The sequence below is a fragment of the Temnothorax americanus genome, unplaced genomic scaffold (assembly GCF_048541705.1).
Source record: "Temnothorax americanus isolate GAGA-0224 unplaced genomic scaffold, ASM4854170v1 Scaffold39, whole genome shotgun sequence".
In the NCBI taxonomy this organism is placed as follows: domain Eukaryota; kingdom Metazoa; phylum Arthropoda; class Insecta; order Hymenoptera; family Formicidae; genus Temnothorax; species Temnothorax americanus.
This window is the reverse complement of record NW_027509536.1, coordinates 220,633-241,794: the sequence shown is the minus strand read 5'-3', so window position 1 is coordinate 241,794 and position 21,162 is coordinate 220,633. Positions and strand designations below refer to the sequence as shown.

The 21,162-nt window shown below is 35.3% G+C and overlaps 1 protein-coding gene and 1 long non-coding RNA gene across 9 annotated transcripts in view; one reads left to right on the top strand and one right to left on the bottom strand.

The window, feature by feature from the left end:
- Positions 1–21,162, top strand: part of LOC143902247 (uncharacterized) — a 214,784-nt gene that overhangs the window by 130,023 nt on the left and 63,599 nt on the right. The gene's annotated exons all lie outside the window — the stretch shown is intronic.
- Positions 1–21,162, bottom strand: part of Dop2r (dopamine D2-like receptor) — a 211,393-nt gene that overhangs the window by 185,318 nt on the left and 4,913 nt on the right. For all 6 annotated transcript variants that reach the window (XR_013258310.1, XM_077414970.1, XM_077414973.1 and 3 more), the window contains exon 2: positions 11,806–12,892. Coding sequence is in view for 5 of the 6 variants with exons in the window: in XM_077414970.1 (XP_077271096.1) it covers positions 11,806–12,525 (720 nt within the window). In the remaining variant the exon portion in view is untranslated. The remainder of the gene's footprint in view (positions 1–11,805; positions 12,893–21,162) is intronic.

Here is a 21,162-nt window from a genome sequence, read left to right as displayed (position 1 = left end):
TTATGCGCGAAGATCTTGAACTTGGCCAAAAGTTTACTCGATTCTCTTTCTCTTCCACTTCTCATTTCGAAAGTTTACTTCGTGAGCTCATTTCAGCATAAGCGGTGAGATTAATGGGACTTTGATGACAAGTAAGGGTAACTAATCGAAGTTGTCACGCGAGCCATTTTGATATTAATATATACGACCTGAAACACTATTTGAATGCTACTAATTAAGGTCGCGTTGACGCTTATGTATATAATCAACGTCACATTTAAGATGTTATATGCGATTTTGATCAAATTACTGCTTTTATATTTTTATGCATTTGCATGACTACTCAGAGAATTTCTTCCTCTCGAATATAAAAAATAAAAGTAATTTTTTTTTAAATTGTAATGGTATATATACAAATGAATTGAATAATTTTATTCTTCGACGACGTTTAGTCGAAAATGCAAAATACAAAATACAAAATACAAACTTTATCCACAGAGTCTTTAAAATTCCTTGGAAATTGGATTCGAATTCAATATATCTTTAAGTATGTATATTACAAATTCTGTTAGCGTTCAATCGCGGATATTTCTTGAATCAGTCCAAAATAGCGTTCGCATGAATATTCTATTACATTCATATAGGGCCAGGTCCCTAAAATACTAGCTTTCGGGAAAATCAACGGAAATATCGCCCTTAGGAATCTAATTCACTCCGAAAGCTTTAGCTAGATACCCACACTGTGAGAAATGCCCGTGCAGGAAAATCGCGCAGCTCGCGCAACTCTTAATCTTGGGAATGGTCTTCCTCGCGTTGTGTGCGTTTCTCATAGGCAAGCTACCATGAGTCGTCGAAACGTATGCTCCGTCGAATTTCACGGCACTCATCTTACGCCGTTACTTATACATGCGCGTACTTCAACAAGTTAGTGATTTATTTACGTGGCGCACGCGCGCGGAAAGAAAGCAGGAACATTATGTGCTCACGAGTTTAATATTTTCCGATAAAATTACTTTACAATATATAGCAAGAAAAAGACTCTTCTCTCCATATCTTATTATGCATTTAGTTATGAGACGCGGAGAATTTTCGCAATCACCATATATAATAAAATTACTAAAGTTATATTTGACTCTCTGTTGTCTGATAGGAGTGTTAGGCTTAAACATGAAATCTTGCTTGTAAATATCTTATTTGATACAATTTATGAACATATCACATAATACATAGTTTATTATATATCATAGTCTGTGGATAAGTATAGAACATTAGGAAAGTGTATTAAGCATTATATCTCACAGATAATTCACGTTGCTTGAAAGCTCGCAATATAGTTTAAAACACAAGATTTTGAAAGCTATATTTAATTGTTTCGACGAATGCTTTTAAGCAATGTAAATTATTTAAAATATAATCGCAAAAAGAATTGGTACGGTAGAATCAAACAAGACATTTAAAATATAATAATATATAAATTTATAAGGAACATGCTTTTTTACTTTAATGTTAGAATTTAATAGAAATAAATAAATAAGTAAATACATATTGCTTCTTTTGTTATAATCTCAAGAGTATATCGGATAAAATAAAGTATAGTTGTTAGCAACTTTATTGTAGCACGTAACAACAACGCTGAAAAATATGCAATGAATCATCAAGACTAGAAAGTTTAATCGATACAAGCTGCTTCGCAACAAAAGGTTAATAAAGTTGAAGCCAACGGAAATCTTTGTGTAGATCTAAACAATCACGCAATCACCTATTTTTCAATATCAACTACATACGTAGCTTGCGAGTACACGTGCGTCAAGCACGTCACAGGAAAGCTGTTAGCAATTTTGCTGTCTAAGTAATTTATAACTTATATAAAATGACCTAAGAACTTCAGCTATATAATAAAGAAAAGAACTTGCTAACGAGAAAAGACATGTTGATAAGTTAATGGCTCAAATGATAAATTAGGCAAAAGTACCGCAAATTACCGAGTAATCTATCACGGCAATTAATTGAAGACACATAATGATTCCTTTACTTGCACCAAATTTGAATTAAGACATTGTTAAAATAAAATTCCATTGAGGTTAGATACAGAAGCAGATTTTGTTCATTATTTCTATTTTTAAAACTTATATAACCCGCGCTATTATTCTCTGGTTGTACAATAATTATAATTATTTTAAGAAAAAATGAATATTTTGTTAAAGAAAAATGAAATTTGATAATTATACACGCACATGGTTGTAAGAATTTTTTTAAATTTATATGATATATTTGTAGAGGAATTTATTCAATCACAGATATTTTTGGAAATGCAAATTTAGTTTGTCTGTACATTTCTGTACAGTATTTCGTTTGCATTGGAATGCAAGAAAAAGTAAAGCTATTTGCTAGTTATCATCCGTTAAAAAACATACGATAAAATTGTAAATTCTCTTTACAACAGAATGGAGTTTTCCATTTCCGCAAACGCTATCTTCAACTTTTAGTAGATGTCAATTCCCCCTACAAACGCGATCGAAAAAATGCGAAATGTGGGGTCATAATCCAAAACGAGAACATTCAGTGGCATCGATAGAACGAATCGGGCGCGTGGCGTGCTTTCGAGGGCCAAGAGCCAAGGTTAGTCGACAAGTAGGAGACAATCAAATGCCTTGTCAAGGACGGGCGTTCTTCCGGCGTTGCTCCCACGATCGTGAGCAACTATTTCCAGAAGAAAAGTGACCAATTCCGTGCTGCGAGCATTAATATTCATACTCGCGCCACTCTCGCAGGCGGTATGTGTACGGGCGTGTGTAGCCAGCACGAATTAAAACCGGGCTGGCACAGCTAAATAATAAGCATGCATGCGATGAAGTGATCCGCGTTATTAACATAGACCTTGCCCTAGCGATCTTGCCGTGTTGTTTCAGCCGGTGAGACAGCCGGGGCGCTAGGGCCACCCACGATCTATGCGGGCGGGCGGCCGAGAGGGGGAGGTCGTCGCTCGAAATTACTCGCGGTCACGCCAGCGCCCCTCGACAAAACCCTCCAGAAGCACCCCACGCTCGTGCCTCTCTCTTTTCTGATCGTTCTGAGTAGTAACACGCACGTGCTCCACCGAAATTGCGATATTCCTGCCGCAGTTCTCATCGCTTCGACCGACATCTCTCAGTGATGCGTCTTTGCTTTGTTAATAGGGAAAAGATCGCGATAAGTGTAATCTAATGATGGTGTAACTAACGATTAGGAAATAATTTTGAGAAGAAGTTTTTTGCAGACTATTTAGTTTTCACTTTTATTTTAACGACGAATTTTAATTAGCTTTTTATTCTATATTAATTTTAATAATATACAAAAAAAAATCATAAAATAATTTAATATATTTTTATAAAAACAATATTGATATTAATACGAGAAGTACCGTTCAATATATTTTGCCCGTTTTTGTTACATGTATAAAGGAAAGTAAACGGAAATTCAGGAATTATCCTGAATAGCATAAAGATTTCGTTTTACTTCGAATAAACGTGTAATGAAGTTGTCGAATTTTTGCTGATATTACGTAAATAATCGAATCTGCAAATCACATCTTGATTCAGCATTTCCTTCAACCAACGCATAAAAAAAGCTTAATGGACTTTTGTGCAATGAAAATGCAACGTGATGCATGGTTTATTACTCTTATACCGTCTTTTGTACTGCGCGCATTTCTCACCTTTCTGTAACATGAAGTAACCGGATTATACTAAAACGAATCAGTTCGTACCGCAATAAAGGTATGTACATACCTACGTTCTTTATTTCTCCTTGCAAATTCGAATGCGATCGAAACACTATACGGAAATACATGACGGGCTAAATTTGCATGCTCAAGTGCTTGAAAATTAATGGCCATGACTGAACAAATTTCTCATCAAATATACAATGCGTTTCTAAAATTCTCACAGCTAATTTTGTCTCTATTTAACAAAAATATTAGGATCGATGTTTAATATAATGTTTAAATATTTTGATGTTTACTGTATTACACAAAAATAATTTCGCCGAGATCAAGTTTTATATAGAAATAAAAATAGATAACAGTATATTTTGTGTTTAATTTAGTTTGGATTTTATTTTAATGATGTCTTATTCAATTCGAAACTCATTGTTATTTACACACAGATGTTTAGTTATATTACTTAAAATCACTAACATGTCCCTCTAAAGATAATTACTGTTTTAATTTCGAGATATAAACGGTGTTTTTTTAAATAGAGTAAAAAGATGTTTCTTTAAAGTTAATCTACGAAAGTTAATCCCCTCTTATACAGGTTCACTGAAATAACCGTCTTAATATTTTTAGAATTTTATTATAAAAAAACTATTTTTAAGTTTCAAAACTTTTGAGATAATTCATCAGCTAATAGTTACAACTTGTAAGAAATGTATTGCCTTGCTATCCGCATGATATGAAAACAATATAAACTTTGAATTTCTTGTATTTTATAATTTCAATTAATAACATAGTAACAAATTTAATTTAAACATTACTACTACAAATATACAAAGTAATTATACAACAAAGTTATATCTTGCGTGCGTATTTTTCTATTATTTATCACTACATAATAATTTTAATAATTATGGTTAAATGTTTTTCTGCATAATTATTTTTGCGAAACCGAGATTCATTTATCCAACAACCAGGAAACACAAAGGAAAAAAGATATGGATACTTATTTATTATGCAAATGCTAAAAAAAATTAACTCATACAGTATTCCCTTTGTAATAATATAGCTACAATAAATTTATTATATTAAATTTATACATTAAACATAAACCCTTTTTATAACATATTTATATCTTATAGAAGATTTTTACTAAATATGTGTGATAATTACAAATTTTTGAAAGTAATGAAAATTTTTGAAAACATTTAATGATGTTTGTACTTATAAATTTTAATTTTATTTTACTGATCAATGTTAAATTTATTTTATCTTTATATTTATTTTATCATGCGTATTATATAATCACTAACATAGGGAACAATTTGATTATTACCAGTGAAAGATTCATCCTATCAAAACAAGAATGGAGCGCTTTTACTTATCTTGTTTGAAAACGGTAAAAATTCTCTGCTGAAATATGCGGAGCTTTAAATTTTGTGCGTTTAAATGACTAAAAGCAAATGGGTGAGAATGAATGAATACCAAGCCGTATAAATCTTTGCGGAGATATGAAGTTACTCGTTCGTCGCGAAAAATCTGATTTTTACCGCGCTCATGACGTTTGCAATAACGAATACATAAAGCACGTCTGTGTGCAGAATTACAGTGACGTCACGGCTATGTTACTCGAGACCGATATTTACACGCTGGAACGTTGATGTGCATATTACATTACGATTGAGTGCAGAGATTCTCTTCTCTGTTGTAAATAATATTATAAAAGTTATTAATATTATTTAAAAGTAGATGGAGAAGTATTTGCCTTGTTAGCAAATAATTTTAAAAATACCATTAACAACAACCTATTATATAAGTTTTTTTTTCAAGCAAATAGAAATAAAATGCAATTGAACGAAAACCGCACGGAAAAATATGATTATTCTTAATTTAACGAAAATATATTTTTTAATTTTTTGTCAGATATATATATTTAATATTAATATGAAAAACTTTTTAGAAATTTATTTAATCCATAATTGTGTAGAAACAAATTTTTTGATAAAAAAATGTTACGTTTTCAAAAAAACACGTAAATGTATGTCGTCAAGTGCATTTGCATACGCGATGCGCGTATATTTCTTTCGTGGCGAGAGATGTTAATTATTTTACATGGGATACTGTAGCGAAGTTCTACTCCCGTGCACACGAACTTCTTTGTATCGTTGACCGAATCGCGCAATTTGCACGTCGCGCTCGTTAGCGCAAAGAGTAACCGCGACATTCGGGAAACCGCCGTAAAAACAGCCTCGACGCTGTAAAATATCGGTGTACACGATCGCGAAATAAAAATAAATATGGAGAAATTTCGTATCGATAGGGGGATGCCTGCAGTTCCGTTTGTCCTGCAACAATGGCGAGAACGTGAGTCCCCGGCGCCTTCAGCATGGAAACTGGAAACGGGGTTGTTCGCGAAGAACGCGGATATCTCGCGGAATTCGGGGCATAAACGCGTTGCGCGCGAGCATCGTCGTTTTTTTTACGTTATATTAGAGAACGGTGACTTGCGACATTACGCGACAAAAGTCGTAAAAAAAGTGACGCCACTCGGTAAGAAAGATAACGGGAGGTTATTAAGGTTGCGGACTTAACAAGAATGTGACGCGTTCTACATATGACACGCGAGAGTTTCTTAGCCAGTTCCTTAGAAAATTAATAGACGTTAATAAAATTGTAACAATAAAATAACAACAAATAATGGAACCAACAAATGCAATTGAGGAAAGTAAATTTTATTTAATTTATCAAAATGTGCTTTAGAAAATTTAAATATTTGATGCACAAGATCTAAAATAAAAATATATATAATGCAAGATATAATTAAAATGATAAAACCATAAATTGTATATCCCAACATCATTAAACATGTATTTACTGAATTGAATTATTTTAATAAATAAATTTTGTTAATACAAAATAGAATAACGCTGAATTTTCCATGATAAATTAATTCAAGACTTTTCGTATTTCTCTATAAGTATAATGCAATCATCTTCTCAATGAGTTTAATGTATAAATCCTTTAGAACCAATTCCCTTTTAGGAGAGAAATATCAAATTTTCTTTTGACGCATTCCTTTTACCGGCTGGAATGACAAGATTGTTTGAGCACGGGGGATCGTAACTTACGACTTAGCTACGTAGACCTCGCGGAATATCGTCGCGGAAGCATAGCTGAAGGAATTTGAAGTGCAAACGCGCTGAAAGCAGCCATTTTTCACTCGTCGTTAAAGGGAGGATGACGCGCTGCCACACCGAGCACACTGCGGAGAGCGTAAAGTGCCCCGAACCCAACAACGACGCTTTCGTCGCGCGGCGTATACACATATGCCGCCGCTAATAAATCGTTTAATGCGAGACTCCGGAACGACCATTTAAGCGGCCGAAGGACGATCCCGGCACGTTCCGCTGTGTTTGCACTTAGGATGAAGATGGGCGCCTTGATTTTGTCATACCGATATAATCGGACGCGGCGCTGATCGCCATTCGGCGCGGAATGTCAAGGATATATCAGAGTGCGGGAGATACGGATTATTTAAGTTGCAATTAAAACGGGACACTCATCTCTCTGTCCGTTGCAAAATTAATGGGTAGTCGGCAGTCATAGGTCTCCGCCGACCATTAGAAATTTATCGATTACGGTCGTGAACTTCCTCCGAAATACAGCATCCAGTTATTACATGGGCGTCCATGTTAATGCGAAAATTGTAGTTACAGTTCGTACTAACTCAATCTCGAAACCAGCAAATTATTCGGTCGAAGTCGTTATTTAACTCTGGTACAGTGACATGGGATGCTTATTGAGTGAGCGAAACTCCATCAACGTAGAAATTGCTTAATACTCTATCGGGCCAAATGTATAATACTAAACTATTCGTTAAAAATTATAAACATACGCTACTGAAATTTTTAGCAAACTTAAATTTCACCGAATTAGAAAAAAAATTTAATCAAGCCCCCGAAAGTCATTTCCTGACTCTAATTACCGACTTACCGAGGCAATCTGGGAATACGTTGTCGCGTATTCCGTGATGCGGCAGAGAAAACAAATTTCACCTCGGATTTTTCAGCAATTTGTCTTTGTCGACAATTCCCACGCAAAATACACACAGTGTCTGTATATTTTGCACGCGCACGCACAATTACGGTGACGTTGCGTTCCGCAGGAAATGTAGGTCCCGTCCAGATATGCACAAAAATTGCATTGACGAACGTTCGCACACGGTATTACGAACGTAGTCTTTAATTGACCGATCGCACTTTTTGTCTCGTTCAATCCGGTCGGCAAAAGCCGCCAAAATCGAGATCGTGGACCGAGGTCGGGTCGAGCGACTCGTTTATGGGACCGCGCGTCGGGATTTTCCATTTCAAGAAAATTACCGTTTGTTCGTGTTTTTCCGCGTCATCCCCTCCCCCCTCCCGTCCCCGTTTCTTCTCCGTTTCAGTTCCGCGTTTGTAAAGACGTGCGTCGAGAACAAAACGCGTTTTCTGGTGTCACTGACGACTTTAAAATAAGATCACATGTAGACGTGCGATGTAATCTACGCGAAACGTGTCGGGTTAAGCAAATAGCCTGCTAACGATTGGAACAAAGATCCGGCGCAATTCGAAACTGATGCTTCGTCTTAAAAGTTAAATTCTGACACAATAATTGCAAGCACAAAAAGTCATTATCATGTGATCTTAAAAAATAAATAACTCTGTTCTTCTTTGTCTTATTTTTTTAAATATTATACGGTAAATATCAATCACGTGGGATATATCAATTACAGAAAAACGGAAGTCTAATTATAATTTGCCCTTTGAGTGGAACTTTAATTTTATCAAGCAAAAACCTTTTGGATTGAAGATTTTAATTATTAATGCTGCATTTAATTTTATGATCTTTAATTTATTACTAATATAGAGAAATTCAAACACTGTGTGTGTATATTTCTATATTACACATGTATTGATCTTTCATCATTTATTTTAAACATTTACACATTCAATTACATCGCACCTCTGTTTGCGTTTAGCTCGTAACAGACCTTTAACCTTTCAAATTGATTTTGTAATCACCGAGTTTTTTTTTCACATTGTTCAATTTTATTGTGTGTTCCGTATTTAACTTCCTCTTACCTGTTTTTACTATTTCGATTTCATATCTCCATCTTTATGGCCATTTTTATTTATATTGCCCGCCTTCTTTTTCTCGGATATGTTAATTAACTTCTTTCACTTTACTTCGCTTTGTTCGTTGCAGTGCCAGAAAAACAGCAAAAATTACACAGAATATAATAGACGCATTTTCTACACATTTATGATGATAGAGTCGGCGAAAACTGTTTCCGACTACTGGAAGTTTGATAGACGTGGCTAAAGCATTTAGCCTCGACATCATTTTCATAATTGCAGCTGTTCCAGCACCGTCACCGCAGCGCGTATTTAATTGGTGATTAAACCAAATGCACGAAAGTCCATTGAGTAAATTCAATGTGGGTGATTCGCCGCGTTATATCGTTCTCATGCCTAATAACGGCTGTTATTATAAATAATAATAGCTTTCATTTTTTTTGTTGCATTATGCGATCACAGTGGGCTAGATTTTGAAAAAAAGTGGACAAAAATAAAAAAATAAAATTTTCTAAAATTGCCTCTAGTTCGTATTATTCTATACGAGTTTTGACGGAACGTAAGGCGAGTATCTTCTATACCTGCGGCTACTAGGAATTTCGAAGATCTGTACTTTTGACACATTCGTGTTGGCGTGATTTTTATTCAAGTGTGTAATATCAATTCTGTTCAATGGAGAGCGATCCTGAAGGTTTGTACAATATTTGCATATGTTTTGACGTTACTAAATCGTAGTTTATAGTAATTTGGAACAACGCGACTGATACCTGAAAAATATGACATTTTTATTGACAAATACTTGAAATGAAACTGTTCATAAAGTTTATCGCCCACTACCGTCCAGGCTACTTTAATGCTGTTTGCGAAGCCAATATTGTATGGAATCGGAATCATGTAGATTCGCATGCCGAAACTTGCCTATACGTTTGTAGTACAGAGCAACGTACTCTTTCGTATGGCATTACAGAACCGACAGGCACCCTCAAGTTGACATCAACAAGGACGGAAATTTTTGAGTTATTGTAAGTAATAAAACTGTGAAATTTTTGGGATCTCAATATAAAAATGGATAATATGAAAAAAAACTTTATTGTATTTTTTTTATCATTTTCTTTTTAATAATTATTATTTAGTGACATGAAAAACCTCCTATCACTGAATTTCATCGAATTTGAAGGAATTTCCTAAAAAAATTTCTGTTTTATTGTGTCCACTCTTCTTTTTGTAACAGATTTATAATTATCGACATAATAAACCTCAGATCACGGCATTTTATAATAATCGAATGAGTTTTCCGAAAAATGGTCCGCCATATTGAATCCGCAATTTTGTTTTTGGACATGTTAATGACAGATTCGTGATCAGCGATATTAAAAACCCTTTACTACTTATTGCAAATATATAAGAGTAGTAATTACATTTTTGTCCACTTTTTTGAAAAACTAGCCCATTGTGCGATGTCTCGATTGTAACATAATTTTGTTTTACAATTTATAGTCTTTGAGACATTCTTATATTTAAATATATTTCTTCCTCTTTTGTGCAACCAAGAATCCTCTGTTTTCATATAACATAATTTAGTTTATCTTCTGAAATTGTTTGTTACTTTCTAATTAGAGGTTTATTATTAATTTATTATACTAAAGTAATGTTTTTATTTTTATTAATTTTGTAATAAATATGTATATCTCAACTCAAATACAACTTGTAAATCAATAATTATTTATTCTTTTAGAATTTATTTAGATTCCATTTGGCATGCAACAATTTTAGCTGTATTATCGATCAATAACATACATATTTGATAAATTATACACGCCAAAATAATGAATAGTATTTTTTGTTACAATTGGCGAATTCAGAAACAATTGTATTAACCAACGTTTGTGTGGCCAACAAGCCAGTTCGCCAGCAATGATCCATAGAATTAATTAAATAGCTTTAATGAACTAATTTTGTTTTCGTCCGAAACATATACGGAACTTGAACCATTGCATTGAATGAAATGCTTTAAACAAAACCGTCTGGTTTGCTTTATTTTTCTATGAAAAATCACTGATTTGCAAATTTCAAAATATTCCGACAATTGCGAAACATTGAGCACCTTCTCTCTCTCTTCACGTATAATAATATATAAAATATATTTATTTCGTTGAAATATTGAGCGGAAATTCGAAATCTTAATTCCTCTGACAAATTTGCATCTCATAGTTTCAATTTTCGATGATCTATCTTTTCTTCTAATTAACGGAAAAAATGATTCCTATAGTATTAATATCAGACACCTCTGTATATTGACGAGATCAAAGTGATTGAAAGTAAACGCTACTCAATTTTCTTTTCTCGTGTACTTTGAAGGTGAGGGCGGTAATTGAGTGCATGCAAACGCTGTGTAACGTATAGAGTCTAATTAGCAGCTAAACTCGCGATCGATGCGAGACTCCGCCCTTCGAAGTTTTCAGCTTATTTACAAATTATACAACGACCTATAATTAGAAATATTAATTTCATTAACTGCGAAATAGAACCGCTGAATGATAAATCTTTGAGTTCTGCCCGAACGGTGTATGTACGTGATTAATTGTGATGGAAGTATTGCTCTAAAATTTTTACTCGCGCCAGATGAACGATAAATAGATTTTATACGTGCGTTATACATTTCTGCAACTATACGCTTCGTGTTCGTATAATTAGAACGCGATAATCAGCAAAAGTAACATTACCTAATTATGCAACTGTTGCAATGAGATAAGGGCCAATTTAATGATTATAATTATTTTTTTTTATGTTAGTGCATTGTAAATTTAGAAGTAATTATTTCTTTGGGAAAACGTTGGAAAACGAGATGTTCAGAGATAATTGAAAAAATGTTTAAGCGTTTTTTAAATGTAACCACCTCTGTTTGATAATAATATTTATTATCAAAAGCTCGTTGGTTAGATATTTTAACGTAAATGTTAAAATGCGATAAAATAAAAATAAAATGTTTGCGTTGCTTCCGCAAAAGATTTAACGACTTACCAGCACGTAGACCGCGAACGGCATAACGAGCACCGCGACGAGAAGATCGGCGACCGCCAAACTGACGATGAAGTAGTTAGTGACAGTCTGCAGCGCACGTTCCTTCACCACCGCTAGGATGACGAGCACGTTACCAAAGAGCGTCAAACACGGCACGATCACGAGTATTAGGGCCCACCAGCTGTTCGCGTTAGACTTCTCGTCGACGCCGGCGGTTCCAGCGCACTCGCCCGGCCTAACGGCACCCCCGGCGACTATCGACGACGTGCAATTGACGCTGCTGAAATTCAGACCCGCGCCGTCGTCGTAGTAGGCCGTCAGGTTCACGAGGACGCTGTAGTTCAGTCGGTTGATGTAGTCGCTCAGGTCGTCGAAGGCGAAAAGGTCGGACACGCTGCCGGTGTAGTTGTCGACACTCGTGGTGGAATACGACGACGTGGAGTCCGCGTAGGACGAGGAGGCGGACAGGGTCGAGACGGCGGCGGTCGTCGAGTCGTTGAACCAACCGGACTCGCCGCCCTCGACGTCGCTGTCATTTCTCGCGAAGGCATCGCCCAGAAAGTCCGCCATCTTCTCCTCCTGCACGGTCGTGGTGAAAACATCGATAGCGTTTGTGGCCACCTCTCTTCCAGGCGGCTCGTCCGGGTGCCGATGCTCGCGGGTCAGCAAGAGGTTTCGTAGGATCGACTTGACGAACGAGTCATTCGCTCTCGCCTCCATCACGGTCGATCTCCGTGATCGACCTTGATCCCCTCAGCCAGGCGCTGACACCAATCACGAGATCTTCGAGTGTCTCGTCCGGGATTTCATCTTTCTGCCTACGCCCATCTCCAGGTTACTTATCTTCTCTAGGCTAGGTTTAGGGGTCCCCTGCTCTCCTCTATTTCCCTTTCCTTTCTTTCTTCCACCTCGTCGTCTCCTCTCTCCTCTAATTCTTTTTCTTCGTCGGCAAGTACGATAAGGTTTCTTGATCCTTTTTGCTTGAGTAAGAAGAGGTACTGTTTCTAGCCGGCCCTCTGGTCGGTCGCACAGTTTTTCAAGATCCCTGGCTTAGACGCGTATCAGTGGAATCCTTCTTCCAGAATTTCTGTAATGGAGGAAAGGTTTGTGGTCACTATCAACGTTCGTTTTTACGGGTAAACATGCAAACCGATACAAAAGTTTGTTTTCACATTTCGCTCGGAAAACTGCCAAACAGAAATTTTCCATTCTGTAAAACGTGACCTAAAACCGATACCGCGTTTCAATTTGTATGTATATGTGCAAATTTAAACTATGCGTTATTCCTATAACTTTCCAGCTTAAAATTTTAACGAATTAAGGCACGAGCAAAACATGACGTTCTCAATTTTCGTAAATGTAATAGTCGATTATTCATCGTTTACCGGTATAATATCGGTATAACAAAGGATTTATATTAGATTTATATTATCATTAACAAGTAATGGGAAAAGTAGACTTTGAGAATACAATCGGTTAACAGCGTAAGTTAACGTAACAATCTTTAATTATTTGTAAGATATATAATTATAAATCGGACGTTTTGTCTACTTTAAACTGTCAGTAATTATATTATTATTATTATTATTATTATTATTATTATTATTATTATTATTATTATTATTATTATTATCATTTATTTATTACGATGCTTTAGCAGTCAATATATTATTTGAAAACTATTTATTACATTATCTTTTGAAGAAGTATCGTTTGAATGTATAAGATGAATAACGAGGTTTTATCATTTAGCTACATTAATTCCAGGAATCAGCGCGAAAAACCTTCAATTTTTCATTTTAATTATAAAATATTATAAAATCTTTATGTTTCTATCGTACTTCTTTTGAAATAATGTACCCGAGATTATTGCGCAACCGTATTCTCAAACACTCTCTCCAAGTAGAACAAATGCGTTCCATTACTCCGCTCGTGATCGCACCGTGATTTTAATCCCGATCAAACTTTCCAAGCGAGACGATAAATTTACACAAGAAAGCCGTCCGGGCTATCGAGTGTCTCCCTTCCTAATGAAACGCGGAAGAAAAAACTCGCGAGGTCCCATCTGCGCGCGCCAATGTTCGAGACGAAGTGTCTCGTGGCGCAATCTCGGAATTAAACAAAAACTTACGGGTTCTTCCCGTCCGCCCACAGATCGCTCGAAATGGGATGCCGTTTCGTTCTCGGTAAACGAAAGATCGAAGGTACACACGGGGAGAGAGAGTCAGATTGACAGATGGACAGGCATTAGGATATGTTTCTCTTTTGGCGGCACGTGTGAGAAATACAGAGAAGAAAGAGAGAAAGAAAGAGAGAGAAAGAGGAAATAGGAATAGGCCTCGAAAGATTTGAACACAACCACCCCGGTGGACCCTCTTAAGGACAGAAATCATCATCTCCTTATCCCATGGGACCTTCTATCCCTGCCGATTCTTTGCTCTACATAAAACCTAGAAGGGCGAAGTGCCGCCGGTATATATAGGTATCGCCAGGCAGTATCTTTCAGACTGTAAATTCCTCGGAGTATCACAGAGTCTAGTGGCTGTAAAGTTCGCGGGATATATATGTAGCGCATAATAGCATCCGGTATCCGCTATCTGAATTCTCCCGGCCATAGAGTTGACGGTGTTCGTGTAAGCTGGGCGTAGAGGGGTCTCGCACACGGTCAGGAGGGAAAACGAGGGACAAAGCGGCTCTGGAGCTCTAGAGGCTCCTGTTAAAAGCCTGTGTCGGTCTCTTTCCTTCATTCGTCGGACGACGGATCTATCATCCATTCTTTATCGACGGCCATTCGTGCCCACGCTTGCGAAAATTGAATTCCATTGTGGCGGCTATTGCAGGCGACCGCGGCGAGTCGCCCGTTTAATGCATTAAGCGCAGCGAGTCCACGAATATGCGACCGTATGTCGGCTTGTACTGTTTTGGGTTGCAAATGCCGCGCCCTGCGCGAAATCCTTTTATTTTTCCTCGCACGAACACATGCAGCTGATACATTTGTTTCGCGCGGAGACGTGTCGCGTATCGACAATGGGGTGCGACATCACGAAGAAATGTTACGTTAATCTTATCGAACTCCTTATTTCCAAATACAAAAATGAGAATATATGTTTTTAGTAAAGCGACAACAATTAGCGTCCGAATTTTTTACTTTATGGATATAGATAAATAACATAGAAATTAATAAATAACAGAATATATTTTATTTAAATAAATAAAATAAACAGCAATTTTGCAAAAATAGCAATTTTGCAAAAATATATATATTCCTTTTACAAAAAACTACATGTTTATCAAATTTATATTTATGAGAATTTTTAATGTATTTTATTAAAGTGATGCGGGTAAAGAGAGACTAAAAGCAGAATTTAGTGGAAGATAACTATCTGCCACACATGCATATTTATAAGAAACCATAAAATGATACCTATTTCAAGAAAAATATCGAAATATCTTTCACAATGTGGCTAAAAAATCTACATACTAAAAAATCTATCGCAACATTTTTTAAATATATTTTAATTGCATATATAAATAAATGTATATTTTTAAGTTTTACTATGTAAATCGGTTAATTTTTACTATGTGTTTAAAAACTTTTATCCGCATTCTACATGTATAGCCTTAATTTTTATTTTATTAATAAATTTAAAATAATAACAAAACTAGAAACAAAGTAAAATAAAACGATATTTTAAATAATTAAATGAATATTAATCTTAACACAAAATTATTATTTCAAACTGTTACATATTTTTTCCAAAATTCTTCCACATTGCACGTATAACGCATATAAATTCAACAACGTATGTGTATTAATAATTGTAGTCTCCCGAATTTCTGGATATATCAATGTACTTATTGATCTTGAGGGTTGTGCTAAGATTAATGTGTGTAAAGAGAAAAACTGCGGAGGTTTATCTTTGCTCTATAAGAGACGCATGTAATGCAGTACCTCCAAGCTTATGAAAACCATTGGGAAAAAAATTGCGGAACGACTTAGAAAAGGAAACAGCACGCATCGTGTAATTCACCCCGTATTCTCTCCTATTCCTTTTTCTTTCCAGCACCATCAGCATACTCTCCTTCATCATTCGCCCTTCTTTTTTCGCGTGTCGCGACCTTCGTTCCGCTTCCCCGGCAGCGAGTATACGGCGGAAGTGTAGGAACTGAAGAAGGGTGACTGAATTTTATCAGAAGAAATGTATACCTACACTACACTGCGAACGTCAGATCTTAACGTCGTTCCGAGGCCGCCGACATTTTAGACTGTCTCCTCGATATCGCCATTCTCGAAATGTTCACGAATGCCATTCCCGACTCCGCTCTTCCGTGAATTTGAGGAAAATAAACGGAATGCCACGGCGCAAAAGTGTTTTATAGTAGCAGTATCGCGTTGCCGTCTGTTGCTAACTGATTATTATATAAAATTACTCTAACAACAATACGCTGTTTTTGCAAATCTATATATTTTTTTTATTTTCCGAGGCTTGATTGTACGTTTAATTTTTTTATGCGATTTAATTTCAAGTTACACATTTTTTGCTTTAAAGGTAGACAATATTTATTGACAACTGCTAACAGTTTTTAATCCGTAAACTGAAAATGTGTTCTTTAGTATTTTCTGAGATATTTAGAATCTTAAAGCTGCGGAGCATTTTAAGAGATTAGCGATAAAATATCTTTCAACAGAGTACCTACAATATTTTTAACGACAAAATGTTTTAAATATTATATTATTCTTACCCGCATATTCTCTCAAGAAATTTCTACTATTTTGACGATCATAAAAGATGTTTTAAAGGTCTGTAGAATTTGCCATTATTTTTTCCGATACTATTCTACAGAAATATCGGTTTCTGTTTACCGTATCATAAGCATTATTTAACGTAATTACATACATGCTCAATTACGACGCCAGACCGAGTAATAAGTGAAGTAAGAATATTCTCTTTCGGCTGCGCCTCAACAAGAAGCGTTACTTGAATATGTAAATATGCAAAGAGATATTAATCCCCAGTGAAAAACACAATGTTGAAATTTTGTTCTCGGCATTTGGCGTCGTTGTTGCCGCCCGCGCTCCCTCCCGTAAAACTTCATGCATTATTCTACGCTTATGCACGGAAAAGAGAAAATACCGAAATTTGACATTTCATTTCCTCCAAACCTGACGTAGTGCGAGCGTTAAAGAAAGATGAACATTACACATTCAAATATCTTGCAATATTTCAGAGCAGGAAGCATTTACATACGAGAAAAGAAGTGATGCGGATTTAAAGATTTAAAGAGACCTGCTTCATTAAAAGAAATACAGATTCGTTAGAATTTATTCCGTAATTTTCAATTGCTTTGTTAGACAATTTTGCGGCTTATCAGAATGGGCGCGTTGCACATAACTATAATACAACGATTTCTTGTGTATAAATTAATTGTATTAAATAAAGATAAAAACAAGCGAAAATAAATTAATGTAGTCAGTAGAAATATTAAAATTATTTAATTATATTTTGATAATTGAATGATGGTCACGCACTTCATTAACTTTGGACATTATTTTTTATTTTACATTTATAACAATTAAAAGTTCCGGAGTAATTTTCACAATCAATTATTTTTTACTAAGGTCAATTGACTTGGCTTTTTGACAGTATATTAGGTTTTTCAATATTTTCCTCAATCGAGGTCGGTTATAAATCATTCAAAAGCGAACCATTCTGTTTTTATCTATTCGTCCAACCTACAGTTGTAAATCGTATCAGTGTATCTTAAAAATTGCATTTTCTTAGAACCATTGTCACATTGTGGTACAATTTTCCCTAATACTTTTGGAAATAGTTTCAGAAATAATATTCGGAAATACTAGAAAATTGTGTACGCTATGAATGATTTTCTTGATATTCCGTTTTCGCGAATCCTTCATGATATACATTTGTGGTATACATATCGCCACATATATACGTATTTTCGCTACCAAAATACTCGCTTTAAAAATTTCCGCCATCAGAAAGTGCATGGCATAATTTACCTTTTGATACCAGATCCGTTCAACCGAGGAAAATTGAGAGGCAATGCGATGCAAATAAAAGAGCTTCAGTTGCATACGACGAACACGCGAATATCCTATGAAAAAAATCCAATTTTCAAGTACTATCATGAGGAATATAATGCGGAATATAAAAAGGCACGTGCACGCAGGAAATCTCGCAGGTGTTAGTAATGCGAGTTCGTCCACTCTCGCGTAGATTAGTCTCAAAGGATTGCGTTGTCGACGAGCTAACTTTCGCGAGCACGCAAACAAGCCTTCGGTATAACTTTGCCCGCCGCTCCGTTCCTCTCTGAGAATTATCGCGCAAGAACGTTGCTATTCGCGCCGATGACAAACGTTGCGTGTGCTATAAGTGGATAAACGCGAACGCGCACTCATGCGAGCATCGATAATCGATACGCACGTAATCTGTAACGTAAGTCGTAAAGATAAAAAGATAGTAATTTTGCGTAACTATGTGATATCTCGAAATGTATCTGCAGCGATAACGATAAAAGTTGGCAGAAAGTGATGGAAAACGATAACATTTTGCGCTCACAATTGAGTAAGGCAAATGGTTGAGTGCCATAGGAATGGATAACAATTCGGTAATATATCTCAAATGTAATAACATATAGTACTTACTTTTGTTAAGAGCTAAGTTAAATTTATCGAATTGCTCGTGTGCCGCTTACATTTTCCAATATATTCCAATTTATTCTGCTTGTTCACAAATGCAACACTTGCTAGCTTATATATAACGTCATATACTGCAATTTATTAGAGTTACATGCAATGGTGATAAAACACGACTGTTGTATAAATAAATAAATAAATAAATAAACGCTTCTGTTTGCACGCAGCGCAGTAAGTGTAGCGCGAATTTGAGGAATAAAAATATCGCGTTAATTGTGAATTGGCGCTAATTGACCTGACTGCCAATGTACGGATATATAATATGGTTTATCATTTGTGATTTGATTTGATATTCAAAATGTTAGGATTGCAATTTTCAAGCTTGATGAGGAAGAAATAATTTAAAAGCGTGTTAACAGAACGTGGAATATCGCCATAATTTGCTCATTAAATTCTTCAATTTTTTGATTAATCAATTGATTAGTCCTCCATATATAAGGGAAACAATTAAAGCTAGAAAAATAGCCCATATTTTATGTAACTGCGCCATCCGTGATTCGATTTCGAACGAATAAAATAAACAGACATTCCATGTGTTGCTGTTCATGAATTTCCGGCATGTCGTCATCAATTTCAAATTTTTCAAAATACGCTTCTATGCTCTCCGAAACATTCGATGCACGAATATGTACAAAAAGTTTCAAAATTGTTTTCAAATGTTAAATCGTTGCTGCAACGGTTTCTCTCACGGTAAAACCTGAAAATATTACCGCAATATATTCTCAGCAATTTTTATTTTGCCGGGAAGGCAACATCTTTCTCCTTCTTTGTACGTAACGTCATTTTCTGTCTTTCGAAAAAAAAGAGAGGAAAGAAATGAAATCACATCTCCCTAGATTGATCGTTCTTGTGCAGCAGTTGCGACGAAGAATACCGTACATTGCGAGGAAAAATATGATCCTCTACCGCCGTGGTGAGCGGCGACTTAGATTAATCGGCGATATAATGATATAATTAATTACGTACAATTAGCACGAAACTTTGCTAATGCGAAGTCCTTCCTGCCTGGTGTTCTATTAGACATTTGGTGCACCATTTGGGTGAGAAATGATCCTGATGAATTATCTCAAGTACTGCAATGTGTATCCAAAGCTCTCTCCTTTGCTCTCTTTCTTTCGCTTTAATTTATATAGTTTTAAATTAAAAAATGACAAATATTTCTCCAGCAATAATAACCATCCGAAACACTCTCGTGTTTACGATACCTTCATTTGAATATACTTCATTTCCGAATGTAGTGGATGCGAATGTAATTATAAACTCGACGGCGATGAATAGAGAAATAAAATTTACGCGAATAAATTAGGCACGCGACAGCTTGATACGGAAATTAATATGATAAAATCTGAAATTGAATCGAAATGCATACCGGTATATGCATGTGTTTCTAAATAAATCGACACGATCGAAATTTCAATATTAATACGCGGTCATAAAAGAGACCGTTGTATTAACTTTATACACGCCGAAAAGGTTTCTCTCCGACTAAATAATTAACAGTTTAGTCCGTATAATAATATGTGATAATTACTAACTGCCACGGGGCAAATGTGCGTGACACATATCGACGAGTGTTAAACGTGCATAATTAAATGAAACGAACTAAAAAGTAAAACTCGATATACGCTAACAATTTTAAACTATGTCACATGAATTAATTGTGAATAATTGTTTCGCATAAAAGCGTATCCTATGATTTTGCACAAGATTGACCGCATAAACCATTAACAATTATTTTCTCAGAAATTATTAGAAAATAACTATGTAATTCTCCTTTTAAAATTTATTGAGATTTTGTATTTTAAAAGTATGGTGCTACTCTGCTAATTGTAAATATGATTCCTTTATCAAGAAAATAGCTTGTAATGTTCCAACTTGCAGATAATGCTTCAAACAGTAACTAATTTAGTTCGAATAATTAAAATACAATTTACTAAATTATAATGCACATATTATATACATTTATTAACAAAATAATGTTAATGCATTAGTAATAACAAATTTTTTATCTATATTATAATATGTACACTAAAATAGTTAATAACTAATAATACGTTCTCAAACATTTAGCTCATTTAGCATATTGTAGAAATTGTATATATGTATTTATATAATTTAAAATTTAATAATATATATTGTAAATCGATAAAAATATATTCACAATATATTTTTATCGTATTTTTTGCGTACAAAAATAATTTTGTGCAGACCAAGACAAATTTTATAGATACCTTAAAATTCCACGTGTCGATCGTGAATGCTTTTAAAGCCTGTTTTGCATTTGGGTACAATGCATGGTTTTGTCATTACGTCAAATTATAGAACGCGTGCGCTGTGACGAACTATTTAACGTAATGATAACACAGGTTACGTATTTCAAATCGCGTGTCAAATCGACATCCCTCGATAGCAGCGACACCACAAGAAATGACTTCGATATTGGAGTAACCCCCATCACTGAAATTCTATCGAGTTGAGAGACCGTGCCATAAACGTGTCAAATATGAATGAGATAAATGTAATGGCACAAAGATAAATAAGAAATGTCTACCTCCAAATGACACAGTCGTCATTTTTCTTTGTCGAAATCACGCTGGCACACCTAATAATGGTGAACGCAACAGGTAATGGCACAGAAA